We start from the raw sequence: 20,958 nt of genomic DNA, 5'->3' as shown, positions 1-20,958 counted from the left end.
TCCCCCGCCCACTACTAGCAAACTGTCATTGCCTCTCTCACCCCTTGTTCGCACTGCCTCTCCCTTCTTCCGCCACGCTAGCTCTATCACCCCCGCCCTCACACACAGAAAAAAAAAAAACATTGCCCCTTGTAGTAGCACGCAGTCTTTACTCAATCGCTCCTCTACCGCACTGCCCCCTTGTGGCCTTTTTAACGCACCCTCCCCCCTCTCCTTTGATGTTGTCAGACACCATTATTCTCAGGAAGCAGCGGTGCGGACCCTCCTCCTCCTCCGAGACAACTCCCCCTCTCTCCAAACCCCGAAACCTATCCTATTCTGAGAGTGGCAAGAGGGCGAAGCCAGGAAATTGGCGGGAGACGTTACGTGAAAGACAGAGGGCGAGGGACAATTGGAGGAGACCCCTTCCATCTGTCTCCTGAAGAAGGGAGCAGAGAGGGCAGGTCTCTGGTGGGCCGCGCCGCCTCGAAAAGCGCAAAATGACTTTTATTTAGCCGGCCAGATAGATAATTTCAACACCCTTGACCTCCTCCCCGTCTGGCCTTAGAGTTGCGTCTGCCCTTCTTTAAAGCCACGTGTCTGGGACTGGATGACACGATTGCACTGCGCGGGCTTTTCTTTGTATGCTTTACACTCTAGTACCTTTGCAAATTAATCTCGGACTAATGCGTTTTAAACAACGTCCCGCCATTCTTTTAATTGTATTTATTTCAATGTTTTGACTGATTGACGTAGCTCGTCTTGTGCTAGCCAACCTCCTCTTGGGCCACAGATGATCCGTTTTATGAGGTGGTGGGAGATCCCATGACGTTTACTCAGCTCCTGACTTTTGCGAAGGTCAACCCGCACCTGTGGGGGCACTTTTCCCCATCTGAGAGGAAAGCCCCAATGAAGAAGATAATCTTCGTATTTTTTTTTCTTGAAATTGGCCAGACTCGGGATATTTCCGTTATTCCTGTGCGACAGGTTTCAGGCGTGGGTGCCCTGCATTGGAGTGACCACCTGTCTGACCTTGTGCAGTTAAAAGCTTCCACTTTTGAGTTACGTAGACAGCGTGACTTGTCTCCACGAGGCGAGGCAAGAGTTCACTGTGACGGAAGGACCACATATGAGTGCGTTTGGCCTTGGTGGCCTCAGACAAGAGGCAGGTGGGGTTGAAGCATTCATTTTGCTGGATCTTTCCGCGCGCCTCGACGCCGTTGGCCACCACCTCCTGAGTCCTTCGTACAAAGGTGACAGGACAGGACTGAAATGAGGAGGCCCGCAAGGACCAGTAATTTCCCTCGTGCTCTTTAACGCCGGTGAATCTTCCGCGTACACATGGGCTCCACAAATGACTCTTAAATTACACCTCATGTGTATGCTGGTCGAACGGAAACACTTCCACACAGAGCAACACCCAGGTAATCCGTGTGGCTGTCTGCCTCTTGGAAGAACACTGCTGATGCTGACAGCCTGAACAGTTGAACCCAGTTACAACACAGGTGCTACTGCCGAAGGGTATTGGCCGCTCTGGGTCACTGTCAACCAGTCATGTCCATGGGCCACACCCTACGTCACTTACAGCAGTCCAAGGCCCCGGTTTCCACCTGGATGACGAAGAGACTCTTAAACCACCAGTTGCTTGTGTGCCTTTATTATGTAAAACTATTTGCCGCATCTTTCTGTTTCTTTACTCTCAGCACCTTTTGGGTGCGTCCATGAGACAGAGCTTTTAAAGCTATAACTACCAGACAATGAACCCACAGCCAGCCCATATATATCCTCAACTGTCTCTTACTGCCTTTAGAAACGTCGATAGGCCTGGCTGTGCGCAGAGTAGCATCTTCATCAGTCAGCGGGTGGCTAGGTTTACTTTTCAGTGCTCTGCAGCTCAGCTGAACATGCTCTTAACACATGGCAGTAATGGCATAAACCCGGTCTGTCTGCCCAGGCTGCCCTGTGAATGAGTATGTAGCTTGGAAACAAAGCCTGGGCATATTTACATGAAATGCGCTCTGAGTGGCATATTTAAGAGCTCCTAGCGCCACCAGAGCATCACTTTTAGTGCTGTGCACTGCACCGTAATTACAAGATGGTGTTAAGCCACTTTTTGTGGCTTAACGCCACCTCGTAAATACGGCCCCTTCACACGCAGCACTTTGTGTGGAAGGGACGTGCAAGGCGTGTTGTTTTGGGCATGCCACAGCAACATCCATTGCATTTTGAAGCTGCCCCAGATTTACGAGTTTTTGTAAACCTGGGGCAGCGCCAAAATCTAACGTCACCCCTGGGGTGGTGTTAGCAGGGTGCAGGGAGTAGAAATGCTTTAATTTCTCCTCATATTTTGCTCTTTCTATGTGTGCTGTATTCTGCAGCACAAATAAAATGAACAATTTGCCAATTAAGATTGTTTTTGTGCAGGAATGTGTTCCTTCCTGCACAAAAACCATCTCGCCCTCCACGTAGCCATCCTTGCACAATGGTGTAAGGGTTGCTGTGTTGACGCACAGCAGCAAATTCAGCGAAGGCGCAGGGGGAAACAGGGGTGCCCCGTATTCTATTAACTACGGTGCATCCCTGCACTGTGAAAATGAGGGTGTGCGACGCTGCCTAATTTGGCACAGCGACGCACACTGTAATTTTCCCTTAAATCTGTCCCTGAATGTGGCAGAGAGCAGTTTCAATTTTGTTCTCTGCACCACTATGAGCCATTAAGATCTTTCAGCGCCATGGTGATGATAGCCTGTTTCTTCAGGTTGAGTTCTGTAGACTGTGTAGTTTCAAAGGGGCATATTTAAGAGCCCCTAGCGCCATTCCAGGGCCGCAATAGTGCCACTTTTTTATGCCATATTTACAAAGTGGTGCAATACATGCATTGCGCCACTTTGTAACCCTTTGTGCTACATTATGCCTCCTCCAGGCATAATGTATGCAAAGGGGCCCAAAAAATGGCGTAAGGAAATCTAACAGATTTCCCTGCGTCATTTTTTTCAGCACTTTTAATGCCTGTTAAGAGCAGGCGTTAAAACGGGGCATGCCATTGAATACAATGGGCCCCTATGTACTCTGCAGGAGTAGCACCAAACATTTGGTGCTACTCCTGCAGAGTACATCAATAGAATAAAAAATAAAAAAAATACTCTATTTCCCCCTTCCCTGCGCCATATTTTACATACAGCACACAAATGGTGGTGGTAGGGGGCGCTAAAGGGCACAAGAAAATTGTCGCTGCACTGTGTGCAGCACCACTTTTCATAAATATGCCCCATAATCTCTTTTCTTAGGGGATTCCTCCTATGAATGAAGCACAGACGGTGGAATTGAGTCAGGTTTACCCCTGCTGAAATGAATAAATCAGTGGATATTCCTGTGCTTGGGGATCAGAGAGAACTGCCTACTTGGTCTCTTTAACTGAAGCTATCGTGGCATAAACCGACCTTTTTTTACTGTTTTCCTCAAGGATGGGCCTAAGCCTAGGATTAGAATAGATCAAGGAATCTGCTGTTCCCTCAATGGAAGACAAGGAAGTGCACCGAGAGAAAACCTGCTCTGCGTGAAATAACATAAAAATGCTCGCTGGGGAAAGAGAAAACAACATTTGGCGCCACCTACTGGTGTGGTAGAATAAGCTGCGTTGCAAACTAACATGTATGGTCTGTTTCATTTTATACACATTTTGGTATATTAGCACGGGGCCTCAAAACGTGTAGCGCCGGAGCAAAGATCCCCAGTTTCCCTCCACTCTCGGCGACCTCAAAGGGGCCTGAAGGTTTACCATGTTTAAATGTCTATATGGGAGATAAAAGACATAACGCAACCTGACCTTCACTCAGGTGAGAGCACAGCCCTTGAACAGGAAGGGCTGCCAGCGCCAGCGATTGACACCCTTCAATAAGACACCAGCCGAACTGGGCAGTCGACAAACCCTCAACATCGATGTGACGGTGGCCCTCAGGGTCGCCAGCCTCAGCCCCCACTGTCATAAAAGCTTAAGAGAGTTTAACTAGTACTAGCTTCCTCCCTCTGTGGAAGAACATTTGTTTTTCCAAGGCCACTGTGGCTTTAAATGGGGCAGGTCCTGCTAGGTCTCAGACCCCGGAGTAATTAGAAACTAAATTTGAAACAAGTTCCCATTGGCTCCTCTATTTATGTTTGTTAACTTTATAGGCAAAAACAAACATCACTTTCCCAACAATGACTGTAAAATCCTTTAATTATTCTATGCCAGCGATGCACGCATCCTTACATTTCACGTTTTACATCATCTTGTTTTTTCTATGTGTGTTTGCTATTTCCAGATGGTGTGTTTCTGTACATGACTCATTTATAGAGCATTCTGTGACCGGAGTGGCTTTTAGACGTCTGTTTGAGTTCAGGTTGTGGTGGGTGTTCTTGACGGACATAGATTGACTCCTCCGGAGTTGAGCCTGAAGGCGGTTCGAACTACCTATAGCGCCTTTAGTGAGTAGCGCTGGACGAGCTACCGAAAGCTCAAGCTAGAGTTGATCCAGATGCCTGGCTCAGCTCGAGAAGCTCTTGGAACTTTGAGCCCAAAGCAAGCCAAGCCTTCATGAACTGTCACGTGGCCTAGTGGATAAACATGTTGACCATGTAATATTGGGAACCTGGTTCAAATGCTGGCTTGGCTCCACAACCCAGGAATCCTGGCAAGTATTCCTGTCCCATAGAAAAGTGTAACATTGTTATCTTATTTTCCAAGAATTAAAGACACAGTCACAGCACCGACTACAGAAAAGAGATGCCTGGCTAATGGCAGAACTGAGCAGCATGAAACTGGAAAATCGTGGATCAATCCCGCCTTCCCGGCATGAAAGAATTATGCGATTGTGTTATCCTAGGCAAAAAAAAATTTCACCAGGCCTCCTTTAGTTCATTATAACATATCCGAGTGCCTACTAACACGCGTTGAGGCTGTGCGCTGTACAAAATCTCTTCTGTTTGATTTAATAAGCTATACTGTTGATATGTGCATAATAAGAGTCTAGGCCACATAAATGACATATATGACAACTGACTTGACCCTCAGTTCACTAACAGCATTGTCATCATGGTGGGTGCCAGAATGGTTCTCAGTTTCTGTTTAAAACTATCACTTTTAAAAAATAGGCCTCAATGAAGGCTTACAATCTGAAGTAGTAGGGTGAAACGCGTCTGCATGTTACAGAAGTATTTGTTTTTCATTTTTGAAGACACCTTATCACACTCTAACATGATGTTTATTGCCTATTTTACATGCCAAATATTTTCAGGGCTAACTCATGCAGGGCGCTTACAGCCAAAGCCGACTCTTGGCCCAACTCTCCTTGTTAATTTATTGCCTCGCCCACCTCTATTAGTGAGTCATAAACATGTGCAAACTACATGCTCATCCAAAACTTGGCCTCTCTGCAGAGCACCCTGGTCGACGGTCACATGTGTGCCAATTGTAATTACAATTTTATGTGACAGTATATAAAGGAGGTAGACACAGCTGTTAAGGTATTACCAGGGCCAAAAGAAAAAGAAACTACTGAGTCAGAGATTGAAAGAATGATGAACAGGAGGTGAGGCTAGGAAGTACATACAGAAGGGCAAACTGAAAAGGCAGTAATGAAGATGAGATATCCAGCTGAAGGATTTCAGAAAGCTGCCAGGAGAAAAAGGGTGTAAGTGTCTAATGGAGTGGTGTGAAGGGGAGAATGAAAGTGCCTGATACACTCCGACAGCCACTACCCCTTCCACAGTCCTCGTAATACTTTATTACAGTCTGGTATCTTAGAATTGAAGCATTTTCAGTTCTAATTATTCACATCATTGTTACTCGTTTATCTGATGCAGCTAACAAGCACTGGCAAATCCAAAAGGCCTGGGTTATTATAGATATATGTTATGTGTTGTGATATGTCTGGATTCACTAATAGAAAACTCACAGAGAGTCGAGTACTGGTCAGGGGCAGGATTTTAGTTCACATGTTGTAGGTCACACCCTTAATTACAAAGTCCAGGCCTCTTGGACAGGATTCTTTGGCCCTGATTCTGAGTTGGTTGGAGGAACAGGTGCTACTTATCGCACTAAATAAATAAGAAAACACCGGGTACAATATTTATTCGGTGTGCTAAATAGAACCTACTCTGGGTTTTAGGGGAATAGCATGCAGGTCTGCTGATAAGGCACCAAAATCTGCAGTCTATGAGAAATACTGTATGCTTTTCCATTTTTTTAATTCCAGCAGGTTTCAAGGAGGACTGAGAGTTTGTTGAGTTGTTATAGAGGTTCCTATATTCCAGTTTTGGGATGCATGAGCTATACCTCATGGAACTGACATATGATGTCAGGGCAGTTGTGGAAACTAGACAGCATGCTTTTGCCACTCTAAGGGGTGTGATCAGAGAGAGAACAAAAGAGAAAGTTGGCACAAGACACAACCAGCACAGTACACAAGAGTGTCTAGATGGTGAGCAAACGCCCCAGATTTGCCTGGACGGTCCTGGTTTTTGAAGGACGGTTCCGCGTCCCAAAATATTTTATTAAAATAAATGCATGTCCCGGTTTTTGAGAGGTCGGGTAAGTGAGTACATTAATCACAATGATGTGCAGTCTCATGTTCACATCGGCCCTCTCATCAAACCCGGGATACAAATTCACTTGTTTATTAGAGTCGACTGCTGTGCCGGCTTGAATCGCTTATACAGCACAACAGGATTTGATGAGGAGTGAATCTGCGGCTGGGAATCCCATCCCCTAAGGGCGGATTCACCAGCAGCCTGCCCCCGGTACCCCACAGCAAGGGGAGGAAGTGAGTGGTGATAGATAGATAGATAGATAGATAGATAAGAGGCCCTAAATGTAAGCAATGTAGTCCTTCAGCAAACGTCATTGAGGGCTAACATAACATTTACTCCTTTTTCTATGTCTGTGGCTGTCCCAGTTTTCGATTCTGAAAATCTGGTCACCCGATGTCTAGACGGTCTTGTGAAGAGAGCCCATGTCCCTGAACTATCCTCCCCGGACACTTTCAGGTAAAACGCACAACACTTGAGGAGCCCCTGACCACCCCTCCATTTAGGGGGTGAGAGAACTTTAGTTTTTCGCCCAGGCTCCAGCAGGGGCATACAGTGGACTTGCAAACACCTACAACAGAAACTGCACTCCTGCTTTCAGCAGACGCTACCCCTGAACCTCAATGCACCTCTACCAGGGACATACCACAGGCCCCTCATAGCTGCCCTCTAGCAGGGACATACCACAGGCCCCTCACAACTCCCCTACAGATCACCTCTACCAGGGACATACCACAGGCCCCTCATAGCTGCCCTCTACCAGGGTCATACCGCAGGCCTTCATAACTGCCCTCTAGCAGGCACATGCCGCAGGCCTCTCACAGCTCCCCTGCAGAGCGCCTCAACCAGGGACATACCTGGGCCTCTCTCAGCGGGCCCCTCATATCTCCCCTCTAGCTGGGACATACCGTGGGCCTCTCACAGCTCCCCTGCAGGTCACCTCTAGCAGGGCCATACAGCAGGCCCCTAGTAGCTGCCATCTAGCAAGGACATACCGTGGGCCCCTCACAGCTCCCCTGCAGGTCCCCTCTAGTAGCAAAGTCATACCGCGGGCCCCTCACAGCTCCCCTCTAACAGGAATATACTGAGGGCCCCTCACAGCTCCCCTGTAGGTCACCTCTAGCAGCAGGGACATACCGCTGGCCCCTCACAGCTCCCATTCAGGTCACCTCTAGCAGGGACATACTTCAGCTCCCTCACAGGCCCCCACCTCTTGCCCAATGGTTTATGAAACCTCCAGTGTCCCCCTCCTGCAGGTGTCCCTCCTACAAAGACACCCCCGCCCCCCAATCCCTCAATCCCCAACCTCTCCTCGGAAGTGCAAGCCCTGGCACAGCTCATCCGAGGCAGTTGTGGTTTTATGCGCTTGAAAGAGGCCAATTAAACTGAGCTGGATATTAAAAATTAAATCCGGCTCCGGCTGGCCGCCCTCCGCCCCTAGCCCCGAGCGCTTCAAGAGCCATTTCACCACAAGTGCGTGTGTAGGAAGCGCCGTCAGTGTGTGATCTGTGCATCAGAGGAGAGATAAGAGGCTGGAGGACGGGAAGAGGCAGAAAGGGGGGTGACTGAGAGGCAATAAGAGAGGGACATGGAGAGAGCGGCGCCTTTTGAAGACAGAGTCCTAGTGAGACACGGAGGGGACAGACAGAGCTAAAGACAGACTGGAAGGGAGAGAAAAAAGGCGAGAGGGGCAGACAAGCAGCGCATAGGCTGAGAGGGATCCGTGAGGGCTGGATGGGTAGAACCAGAGAGAGATGCCGTGAGTGACAGAGGCACACACAGTGGCGTAACAAAGCCCCCTGCAGCCCCGCCAGAAGTTGGCCCCCCTCAGCACAGCACCTGACCTGAGTGAGTCTGGAGGGCCCCCCTCCATGTTCTTTGCAGGGGAGCCCCCTCCAGTTTCGTTACGACACTGGGCACGCACAGCAACAGAGAAGACCGAGTCGTAAGAGGCAAGGAGAGAGCCACAACAGTGACAAAGAGACAGAGAAAAGAGAGTAAAATGCACATAGAGGTAGAGAGACAAGGAAAGCAATTGGGAGTGAGACCACATGAGCTTTCAATATTTCCACAACTGCTTACCTCCTTCACGCACTTTCCCATAGAATCACTATAACACACAAGCACTGGCTGTGCTCTCTAGAGAGACCAAGAATTGAATGAGCATGTATTATAATAACTTTATGACACACTGACAAACACCATGAGAAACACACATTGCCTTCATCCTGAACTGCAGAGCTCTCAGTCGTGCCTTGAACTCACTCAGACAGCTAGAGGTGGCTCACTTCACAGTAAGCACCATGCAGAAGTCAAATGCTGCATGAAAAAAAACTACAGAAACACATCTGGAAAAAGCAAACACTCTTAGGGAATGCACGAAGACACATATATAGCATAAAATATAAACATATACTGCACTCAATAAATCGATTAACTTTGTGTTTTTTATGGTCATTGAACAGTGGTTTTCATATAGAAAAATAGAGCACTAGTTTCAAAATCAGTTTTTATTTACTGCCGTGTCTGAGACCCGACAGGACTCTCACCACTTAAAGCACTGCTTAGGAGTGAGTGTGCCGGTGTAGGTCATGGAGAAATTAGTGGGTTTAACCTTGTACAGAGAGGATGTATACAGGCAGAAGGTGTGTGGGTAGGGGAGCATGACAGGAAGCTTATGGGCTGACTAGAAGGAAATTACATACAAAATGGGAATTGTGGTCTGACTGGATCCTTGCTCTTCCCAAAACAGGGTTCTCCATGACCAGTAGCCAATCAGAGCTCAGCAGAGCGACCATCCTTCATCAGTGTCAGGAGCCTTGTGTCCAGCAAGGAGGAGTCAATCTTCTCATAGTTTGACCCAGATATAAGTGTTCTCATCACACAATTCCTGAACTGCAAAACGTTTCTATTTTTGCCGCCTGCCCTTGGGAGGTTGTAAACCTGGCCACACCCCAAGCTATAAACCCGTAGAGGGTCCAAGATCTGGATCTGAGATGCCAGGATTTGAATCAGTCCTGCTCAGAGAGAATGGACCCAGGATTCAAACTCACAGGTTAGTAAGTGAATGCATCCCAACCTCTTTCACAAATCAGCCTAGGAAGAGTTGAAGACTCAGAGGAGCTCCTGCCATCTCAAGACATAGAACAGGAAGGCACAGGTGGTAATTTGTACATGTAGGACTGTAAATGTGGGTTTTGTGATGGCCACAACGCAGTAGGGGGTGAAATATTTACACAAATGTACGTCACAGTTGGTTCTTCATCCTGCCTGGGTCAGTTATCCAAAAGTAGCCATTTTGTTGATCTACTTTAGCTATATCGAAGCAGCGAACGTTATTTAGCGCTGCTCCCAGCCCCAGGGACTTCCTTCATCTTCTCACCTGTTCTTACCAGATGGCAGCCCTTTGCTAGGAACATCCCAAGGACAGTCAGATTTAGAAGTCAGAAGGCTATCTGGGAAAAGATGTGATGTCCTAACTGTTTCTATTTTGGGTATCAGATTTAGTTCTCTACACACCTACAAAGCTGCCCTTGAATCACAATTATCCCTTTACATGTTCAGCTTGAACTTCCTCTCTCTGAGTTAAGAGACCCTCTGCTTGGAGGATATCTTTGTTCATTACTGAACAGTAGAAGCAAAGATTCTTAATTCAAGAGAATTTCCCGGGAGACCTATAGAATGATGGCATGTCAAAACACACTGCAAAACACATTTTGCGAAAAAATAGACTCCAAAATATAGACTATGAAAATCTTTACCTTACATAAGTATTTCTCTACAGACATTTCGTGTTACACCTAATCCACTGATCAAACATGTACCCTCAAATATGCCAGGACTGGAGTTAAAATAGTAAGGTAACTGTGGTAAGCTTGTAATAGGCTCCTATAGCCACTATTGTAAATATGACAGAATGTTAGGGGATGGAAGGTTGTAATGTTGGGGTGACAGTTGGCTAAGGTGGATGGATGAGTGGTGGACACCGATGGCTGAGAAGCTGCCTCTTGTCTTACAATAAATCTTACCTGCAACGCTTGGTCCAATCTCTTCATTGTTGGATTACACACTTAATTTGTCGACGGGCGGGAGACTGGAGGCAGCGTTCGTCCAATTATCATCGCACCGCATGTTGTCTCGTTGCGGGACCGGTAAAGTGTGAAAACGGAGACCACTTTGAATTGCACTACAGTGGAGTTGGAGTGGGACTTTGACAAAAACAATCTTCTGGGTGAGGAACAATCCTTCATTCTTCATTTGTGGGCTGAGGAGCGTTTCTCTGTCACTGTGACAGTTGGGAACTAACAAGGTTCCTCTCCTTCAGAAACAAAGGAGTATGTTGCTAAACAAACTCTCCTTAGTTTAGAAAATGCACTGAGCGTTTCTTCATCGCGGCCATTTTAAAATTTAAGAAAAATAAGCTAATCGCCTATGGAAACAAGCCCCGTTGTTGATTAGTAGATCCGTGGCGGCCATCTTAGAGAAATTTGACATTACATTTGGCAATCATCTTGGATTGGGCACTATTTTGAAAATCCATATTTTTATTTCCTGCAATTCATTGTGCACAGGATGTATCTACAGCAGTCAATTTGAAGTGTGGAAAATATAGCAGACTTCTGTGTAGTTCTCTGATTTTCCACAGTTTGGATTTGAGTTTCTTATTTTGGAAACTATTTATTCACTTACCTATTGACAAGCCAATATGTCAAATATTGTGGCTCCTAATCCATTTTTGCAAGTTGCAGGTGAACCTCCTATTGAGTGGGAATTATGGTTTTCAGTTTTTCAAGCATATGTGAATGTTTTAGAGGATAAAGATTGCTCTCCTCAAAGAAAACTCGCTTTACTCAAACATTGTTTAGGGGGAATGGTGTTGAAAGAATTTAATAACCTTCCTCCTTTAGAACACATTGGTGAAATGGATGGATTCGAGCAAGCAGTGTAGAAATAAAAAAAAAAGATTTGGAAAAAAATAAATACAGTCATAGAAAGATTCAAATTTTATTCTCGTTCTCAAAAAGAAGATTAATCTATTGAAGACTATGTTTCAGTATTAGGAGCGCTGGCTGGTTTTTGTGAATTCGAGTCGATCACATATGATCAGGTGCTTCGGGATCAAATAATGATGAAGATGAAAAGTAAAAAAATCCAGGGAAGGTTATGGTCTGGCAGAGAGACTTCATTGAGCGCTATAATAAATATTGTTAAAGGTATTGAACAATCGGAAAAGTTAATGAGTCAGATTAGAGGCCAGCATCAAAAGACTATTGATGTCAATTCAGAAGTTAATGTAATAAAAAACAAAGTCAATGGTAAACAGAAAAAAGACTTTGGGCCTGATTACAACTTTGGAGGAGGTGTTAATCTGTCCCAAAAGTGACGGATATACCACCAGCCGTATTACGAGTTCCATAGGATATAATGGACTCGTAATACGGCTGGTGGTATATCTGTCACTTTTGGGACGGATTAACACCTTCCTCCAAAGTTGTAATCAGGCCCTTAGACTTTAGAAGTACATATAGGAAGACAAATGGCATGTTATGTGAAAGATATGGTAGTCAGTACCATGTAGGCAATAAAAAAGAGTGTCCAGCTTTAGACAAATTCTGTTTACAATTAAAAAAAAAGGACATTTTGGAAGGGTGTGCAGAGCTATTATGTCCAACAAAATTAACTGTGTTATATGTGATGAATTTGATTCGGAAACATTAAGAGGTGGTTCTGTACTTTGTGTTTCTGCTAAACAAACCAAAGGGTTTTCTAAATGTAGTTTGAAAATGGACGGGAAAAGCATTTCTTTGTTGGTAGATTCTTGCGCATGGTAGAGTATAGTTGGAAAATTAAAATTCGATGACTTATGGAATGGTCGGGAGTTATATCCTCCAGATGTACAACCTGGTGGTTATTCTGGGCACAAAATTGATTCGGAAGGATACTTTTGGTCTGACACTGAATTTAATGGTAGGAGAACTAAAGGAAAGGTCTATGTGGCCAAGAAGGGAAGAAGGGAAATTCCATTTTGGGATGCCCACATCAGCAAGAGTTGGGGATGAAGTTAGATTCAAATGCTTTCCCAGCTGTGTTGGTTATCACATCAGAGGTAGACAACATTGGTTTTGTGAATGGCTTAAAATGCTCGTTTCCAAATTTGTTTAAAGATGAGTTAAGGAAATTTCAAGGATTCCAACATAAGAATATTTTGAAAGAAGGGTCTGTTTCAGTTAGACATAAAGTCAGGAAGGTGCCTTTGGTGTTTAGGGACAAACTAAAGGACATGTTAAATGACTTATGCTTCAAAAAAGTGATTGAACCAATTGAATCCTCTCCTTGGGTATCACCTGTTGTGATTTCGGTTAAAAGCTTAGGCGAGTTACGCTTATGTGTGAATTTGCGCAGTCTAAATAAAGAGTTCTGGATTGATAGGCATACTTTACCTAATTTGCATGAGATGGTTTCTACTCTTGCAGGTGCAGCAGTGTTTTCAACTATTGATGTAGCAAGTGCGTACCACTAGATGGAACTGGAAATGGAATCCTAGTATCTTACTGCTTTTGAAACACCGGAGGGAATGTATCAGGTTCTGAGGACGCCTTTAAGTTTAGCGAGTGCAGCTTTGGTGTTCCAACGTTTGATGAAGGTTATTTTAGAGGGGGTCACAGGTGTGGTGGCTTTTCAGGATGATATTCTATTGTTTGGGAAAACGTATGACGAACACAATAAAAATGTACATGTAGTATTAAATAGACTACAGGAGAAGGGTTTGATTTTAAGAATGGATAAATGTTGTTTCCAAAGAAAAGTTGTTGTTATATATTTAGGCCATGAAATTTCAAAGGAGGGAATCAAACACAAAACAAATCATGTAGGTGCAATAGTTAATGTTGCCACTCCTACTTCTAAGGAACAATTGTTGTCCTTCCTTGGCTTGACAGAATTTAATGCAAAATTTGTGCAAGGTTACGCTGCGAAAGTGATCCTCTCAGAGCTTTGCTCACGAAAAATGTGAAATTTGAGTGGGGTGAGTTACAGCAATGATCATTTGATCTTTTAGAGAAGGAAATTGTTCATGCTCCTTGTTTAAAACCTTACATTGTTGGTAAAATGTGCATAGTGGCTGTAGATGCAAGCAGATGTGGGTTTGGGTGCAGTTCTTATGCAAAAGGATAAAAGAAAGGAGTGGACTGGAACATATGCTTCACGCACTCTTAATCTCTCTGAAAGAAACTATGCTGTCATCGAAAAGGAGTTATTAGCATGTACGTGGGCTGTTCAACATTTTAGACAATTTTTGTGGGGAACAAAATTTACAATCAAAACTGACAACAAACCTCTAATTAATATGTTATCAGCGGGTGGTGGAAGGACATTGACAGCGCGTCTTGGTCACCTAGCTGCAAAATTGCAAGAATATCAATGCATTGTACAATATGTTCCTGGTAAAGAAAACATTCATGCATCTCACGCTTTCCGTTAACTGATGCTAAGGAAATGGAGGATGTAAATGAATATGATGTGGCATATACTATTGAGGATTTGAAGGATGAGTGTATGGCTGGTGAATCTTCGTGTGCAATTTCTGAAGATACGTGGAAAGAATCTTTACTAAAAGAAGTGGTGTTGAAATTGGTGAGTGAATATTTAGTCAAAGGTTATGCAGAAGAAAGGAGATTGAGAGGGGAATTAACTTCTTTCTACAAGGTCAATGATGAATTAATGTTCAATAAGGGCATTATTTTGAGAGGTGCTAAAGTTGTGCCTCCACACAGTTTGTGGAGAAAAATGTTAATCTAGCTCATGTGGGTCATCCGGGGATGTCATCTACTAAAAGGAGAATTAGAGATTTCTACTGGAGACCAAAAATGGATGACATGGTAGACAATTGGGTGAGAGAATGTATTCCTTGCGCGGGCAGTGATAAAACTGCTAAAGCATATGTTGTGGAAAATGATTGTATTAAAGTGCCTGCATGTCCCTGGAGAAGGCTAGGCATCACTATAATGGGTCCATTTGCAGCGGTATCAAAGAAATCATCCTTTGCTCTTGTTTTGATTGATTATTTCTCAAAATGGCCAGAAGTACAAATGGTTGAGAGAGTGGATTCTAATGTGGTGATTGAATTCTTGGACAATTTGTTTTATAGAGAAGGTTTACTTGAGGAGATTGTGTTGGACAATGGCCCCAATTCATTAGTAGTGAATTTGAGTTGTTTCTTGCCATATGTTGTATTATCCACAAAGAATCTCTAATTATCATCCCCAGGTAAATGGTCAGGTAGAAAGGTTCAATAGAGTAGTGAAGGAATCTATCAAATTTGCTGTCAAGAGTGGTATGTCATGGAAAAAAAGCATTACAACCAACCTTGTTAATATATAGGACATCTCCCAATTCGGCCACTGGGGTTTCACCTTTTGAATTGTAGGATGTAAACCTATTCCTTGGTGGTTGAGAGAGAAGAGCCAAAACAATGTTCTAGTGGATTTTTCTGCTGTTAGAAGGAAAGTGATGGAACACCAAAGGAAGGTGAAAGGAGTGAGGAAAGACATTTCAAACTCTAAGTTGAGTGTGGGAACTATGTAAGAATGAAGCTTCCGAATTTAGTTGGGAAAGGTATTCCCAAATGGTATGAACCTAAGAAAGTGGTCGAAGTTTTCAGCAAAGCTTTCCGTGTGGAAGATGGGAAAATTTGGAATTTGAGAAGAACATCGATGTATAAATGGAACCTGAATAAGGTTAGAGAAAATTCGTATAATGACTGTAAGGCAAAAGTTCATTTCAATATGGGGGAGAATGTTCTAAATAGACTTCCCAATGTGGTCATTGATTCCGGTTTGAGCAATGTCGTGGAGGAGGAACATATACCATATTGTTCCAAAAATTTGCAAAAAGAATCTCAACAAATTTATAGCAGAAGCCACCGTAATATAAAGCTTCCTGAGAAATGCAAGGATATTGCAATGAATTAAGATGTTATTTAGTAGCGTAATGTTATCCATTTTCCAGTTTGAATCATTATTTCTTTATGATTTTTGTAAAACCATATTTTGTACAAAGTATATATATTTATATATTAGTGTATGTTATTTTTGAATCTATATTGTGTTTGTATCTAATTTATTTCGGGTTAATAGTGTTATCCTTCTGCTTATTATTAGTATAATAATGTGTATAGTTGGGTAATGGATATATATTTTTTTTTTTAAAAGGGAGGGGGATGTGTGGTAAGCTTGTAATAGGCTCCTATAGCCACTATTGTTAATATGATAGAATGTTAGGGGCTGGAAGGTTGGAATGTTGGGGGTGGACACGGATGGGTGTGAAGCTGCTTCTTGTCTTACAATAAATCTTACCTGCAACTCTTAGTCCAATCTGTTCATTGTTGGATTACCACACTTACTCAGCCCTAATATATGAGGGAAGTTAGTGTGGCTGGATTTAGGAAGTATATACATGATGTTTTCTTTGTGGATGTAAAAATTTGCCTTTTTGCATGGTTTCCTTTTTTTAATGTACTTTTTTGGACCTCCGCTGCTAGAATTTGTGCACCTTTATGCAGTGAGAGCCTGCTGAACATCTCTTACCATGTGCTTTTTACCTTGTAAAATCTGCTGTGCAGCTGACAGATCCCAGGAGCGCAATCTCCAGCAGTGAAACACACAAGCTGTTCTAAACTTTCATTATTCAGTAGTTCTGATACCCAGAGTCTTCTACTGCGAACAATGGTGACAGCTTTCCATCTGACAAGGCCTACTATATGTTTAGACAGCATATTTATGTAGCTCAGACTAGGGACACATTTTGTTCTTGCAAAGTTTTACTATATATCGGAAGACTAATGCATTGCTTAACTTATATTGGTAGTACAAATGTCACAATCACAGAGGTAGCTCATTTCTGCTTCCCTGGGAATCACCAGGCTAGCTGAGGCAGCGTTTGTCTCCTGCTGATCTCAGAGTTTAGGCTGAAATGGACTGCTGGCAAGATAATGATCCTGTGGGAGAGAAAAGCAACAGGGCAAAGTGGGCATTCCTCAACCAAAGCCAGACAGGCCGACCTTGAATTCCCCCTCACATTTCAAAGACTAGGCCCAGTGGAAAAATACTTTAATTAAGCCATTTCCTCAGGCCACACTGGCTCCTTGAACCCAGAGAGTACCAAACATGAGGCATCCAGCTGGAGGGTTTTTCTGTGAAGTGGAGAGGGAGGCACCAGATTAGAATGGGCAAGTCGAGGGCAGGGTTTGGAGCTCAGCAAGAGATACAGGCCTGAGGCTCTCGCCCATCATTGTTACAAAGTGCTTTCTGCGATAGGTTTGGGCAGAAAAATATGAACGTTTGAGAGGGATCAGCATGGGAAACTTACAAGTAGAGATTCAAAGATTTTTATCAAACCTGCACTGTGTTCCCCACTGTGACGCTCCTACTAGCTGAAAAGGAAAATGCTGCTTGATCCTGGAGGGAGGAAGAGACTGTGGAAGGAATACTCCTGCCACCTGTGAGGGAACTTAGGAAATCCTGATTCTTCTTGAGTCCACAGGACTCGCAGCCATTTCCAAGGGTTCATAGAAGCTGGCTTCATGAAAGTCAATGTGAGGATAAAAGGTAAAACTCATGTTGAAAGAGGAACCAGCAGACAGGTGCGGCTGGGCCTTGTCCGAAGCCTAAGCTGAGAGCAATGTTTGAGAAGCCTGTCTCCCACTGCAATATGTGGCCTGGTTCTCCAGGACGTGCGCCTGAACATTTAGGAACTGCAGGATAAGGCGTAAGCCTTTTAGCCTCATGTGAAGTTGGAACTTGGACTTTTTTTTGGCTTTAGTAGGATTAAAACAAGATGCAGAGGCAACCTGCAGATACTCTTGACAGGATTTTCCTGTTTTATCTGCCTCTGACCTTTTGCATTGACGTTCATGGGACTTGTGGGACTGCAGACACAGTGTCTTCTTAAGGATTTTTGGGGCCCTGGGAAAGACATATTTAGGGGATCTTTGTTCGGAACAGATGTGCATTTCCATAAGCGGTTTCTACTAATCAATGTCTGCTTGATGCCAAAGTTTCTGAAATGGGGTCAATCAAAAACAGGTAAAACATTTTATTGTATTATCAAAAAGTTAAAATCAATAATATATATATGCCTTTCACTGGATCCCAAAAATACAAACAGAGACAGAGTTAGAGGCAGAGAGGAGGAAAGAGGTTGAGCTAAAGAAGTAGACAAAGTTGAGACAAAGTTCCCTTTTCCAGGGGTGGAACTGGAAGGAAGGGGCAAACAGCAATTGCCCTCTTTGCACATGCCTGCTGGCAAAGACACCAGGTAGCCAGTCTCATGTAGCTATGCCTGGAAATGTCTCCCAACCTTGCCCTACTGAAGAATGTCAGGTTTTGAGAAAGTGACTGAGTTCCAAAGTGAAAGGCATAAGTCTAAAAAAGTGGTAAAGTTACCCAGCAGCAAAGGCCTTTGGGCTACAATTTTCACGTTCGTCCCACTCATGGCTTTTGACATAAAAAATAATAATTCATCAGGACCAGGAGTATTCCATACTTGGTCTCTTGGAGCCTGTCTTGGCCATAATGTCTTACCTTGTCCAGGTTTTTGACTTCCGAAAAACAGGCGATTGGTCCAGTTTATAGTGTAGCTGGGGGCCTGCCAGTCCACCGGGTTCACTATTGGCTGAAAAAAAGGCATCTAGGACATTTACTTTTCACTTCCACCATGTTTTCTATGGACACATACTTTCTCTTTAAAAATATAAAAAGTCTAATTAATGTTTTTAATCATTAGATGATTTTACTATTAATAAATGGAGAGTTTATCTGGTTTAGTTCTTGACTTATATATCATGTTTTTGTGCTTCTTTTCTGTGAGGGCAGACAGCCTGTCACTTGAGCTAAATAACTGATGGTAAGCCCACAATTTCTCATGGAATGTTCTTCCTTTCATTTTATAGGCTCCAGATTGTTTAAGTTTGTGAGCCACCACCACAGCTTACGTCAAGACGAAGTCTTCTCTCATCCCTTGGTAGCCATGAAAGTTGCTAGACTTGATACTTGCATAGGTTAAGATTTTACCAGTTTCTGCATTGAAATTGATGGTTTTGTAAGATTTGTTTTTGCGAGATGTGTTTTCAACTGGAGCACTAGTGCATGAGGTTGCCAGCCAACTAGATCGTCCATCCATGTTCTGACTCGAGATTCTATAAAATGGATTCAAATCTAAAAATTTTAATGAATCAGATACTTTTGCGGTGCTTTTCTCAAATTTGTTTATATATATAATAATAATAATATGGGTCAAGAAACTGACAAATGTGTTGCCTGAACCTGCACCAGGAATGCTCGCAACAACACATCTTGTGCTGCAAGCACTGAACTTCAACACTGATGCATCAATTTTGTCTTTTGGTGAATGATCACCTAGGTCTGTGAAAGGACACAGGCACTTATCTGCAGTGTTCTGGTCTTGTGAGAGTTTGAGTGTTTTGGTGAAAAGTATCTCAAATAATGAGTCTGATGGTGGAAACCTTTGTATAAAATACTTGTATTCTTGTCTCATTGCTTGTTGATAATTCTATACTGAGTCTGCTATAAGAAGCTGTTAACACGAGTATTATTGGCCTACCAAAGGATTATCCTGCCACTGCATAAAGCCGCAGAGAAGGCTAGTGCGGGAAGCTGGATTCAAGACTGATGTCGTTAGGCTACCTTGGAAAGAAAACTTGTTGTATCAAAGCTAAACACAGATGTTATGTGACTTCAATGAGTCATTTTGTAGTGAGGATTGTCTGAGGGTTGTCATCTATCTGGACACACCTCATCATGTTTGCTTAAGTAGTGATGTTTCTCTCTCCCTAACAATTCCTCTTTCTATTCCCTTAATTTAAATTCCCTCTTTCCTGTGGCTGAATGTATGTTGCATGATGTCTTTAGTTGCCTAAAAATAAAATCTGAACCTAAGTTTGCATTCCACACCTGCATTGAACGCAATGACAAACAAATAGCAAATTGTTTTTCCAAGTGTTAAATGATTGCATTTCCTCTTGTCGATTTTTAGCTCCTTTATAGGTGCATGTACATTCCTAGCTTATTTCAATTTTGGTCATATATTTCCTCTTACCCATGATTTATAGTTAATACTCAAAAGGAAAAGAACGGTAATGGGCAGAGAATGAAATTGACAGGGAGAGACTGATAGAAAAGCCAAAAAGGAGGTAGGGAGGTGGGGGTGCTGATAGATCAGACATTTGGCAGGCACAAAGAGATAGGAAGGTCGGTGGGGCTAGGTCAGACATTTAGCAGACACATGATCAGAGAAGGAACGAGAATCATGGAGGAGACAGGTGGTGAAATTGAGACCCAAAAGGAGTGCCAGAGACAGATGGAGAAAGAGACTGGTTGAAGTGTAGTGCTTACTCTGGGGGAACTTCGGAGGGTTGTCATTGACATCGGTGAGGGTGACTGTCACCGTGGTGGTCCCAGAGAGGCCTCCCATATGGCCCCCCATGTCCTTGGCCTGAATCACCACGAGAAACTCGTCTTGCGTCTCTCGGTCCATGTTGGGGATCGCAGTTCGGATAACTCCTGTGGAGGGGAAAATACAGAAGAGAGATCACAACCTGAGAATGTGCGCAGAGGGAAAAGATGCTTGCTTGTAACAAAGATTCTCAGCATGGTTATGCAGATGTCAGGGTTTAAGTACTTCCCCAGAGTTAAAAAACAACTCTAAAGCACTCCTTTCAGGGCTAGAAAAATATATGTATTATTATCGCTTTTTGTTACAAAAGAGTCACATTGAGAGATCTTAAACTTTACCAGGTCTCGCTTCCTTCTAGGGAGAAGCAGAGCCCGGTAGACCAGGAAAGAGGCCCCCTAGGATGCCTCCCATCCGCAGCCCTTCAGTTTAGATTTTGCAGCATTCACGTCCCTCGCCCCTCTGTGACGTCCAGGCCCTCTAGAGAACTATTGTAACATGTGAATAACCTTTCCTTCTTTAGCACAGGAACTCCCAGTGACATGTTTGAGAATGAAATTTCACGAACAACGACTGCAAGGAGGGGCTCCAAGAACCCTGTCCCTATTTAAACACACTTTTAAGCTATCGCTCACCCATTTAAAAATGCAGTAGTGCCTGGTCAGTGTGTGCCTGGACTCTGCATGAGATCCCATCCCATCTCCACCACAGAATATTTCCAGCAATGTGTGAGTAGCTGCTTCACTTCTAGTACTGATGACTCTGGCAAGGAATGGCTTGGTTTCTGGTACCATGTGCAGATCATATCTTTGCACCCCATACCGTCTGCATAAGCCATCTGAGGCTATTATGAGAACCTTGTATGTTGAGTCCTGTCCAAAGAGTAGCACGAAGTATAGTGGACATCAACAGTGTGTAGGCTCCCTGTTAGGCCTGGACAAAACTTGT

General features: G+C 43.7%; 1 protein-coding gene across 2 annotated transcripts in view; it reads right to left on the bottom strand.

Moving 5' to 3' along the window:
- CDH24 (cadherin 24) overlaps nt 1-20,958 on the bottom strand; it is a 507,414-nt gene that overhangs the window by 159,062 nt on the left and 327,394 nt on the right. For both annotated transcript variants that reach the window (XM_069238226.1, XM_069238227.1), the window contains exon 5: nt 19,953-20,120. In XM_069238226.1, coding sequence (XP_069094327.1) covers nt 19,953-20,120 — 168 coding nt within the window. The remainder of the gene's footprint in view (nt 1-19,952; nt 20,121-20,958) is intronic.

The sequence above is a fragment of the Pleurodeles waltl genome, chromosome 6 (genome assembly GCF_031143425.1).
Source record: "Pleurodeles waltl isolate 20211129_DDA chromosome 6, aPleWal1.hap1.20221129, whole genome shotgun sequence".
Taxonomy (NCBI): domain Eukaryota; kingdom Metazoa; phylum Chordata; class Amphibia; order Caudata; family Salamandridae; genus Pleurodeles; species Pleurodeles waltl.
The sequence above is the reverse complement of the archived record's forward strand: the minus strand, read 5'-3'. Positions and strand labels throughout refer to the sequence as shown.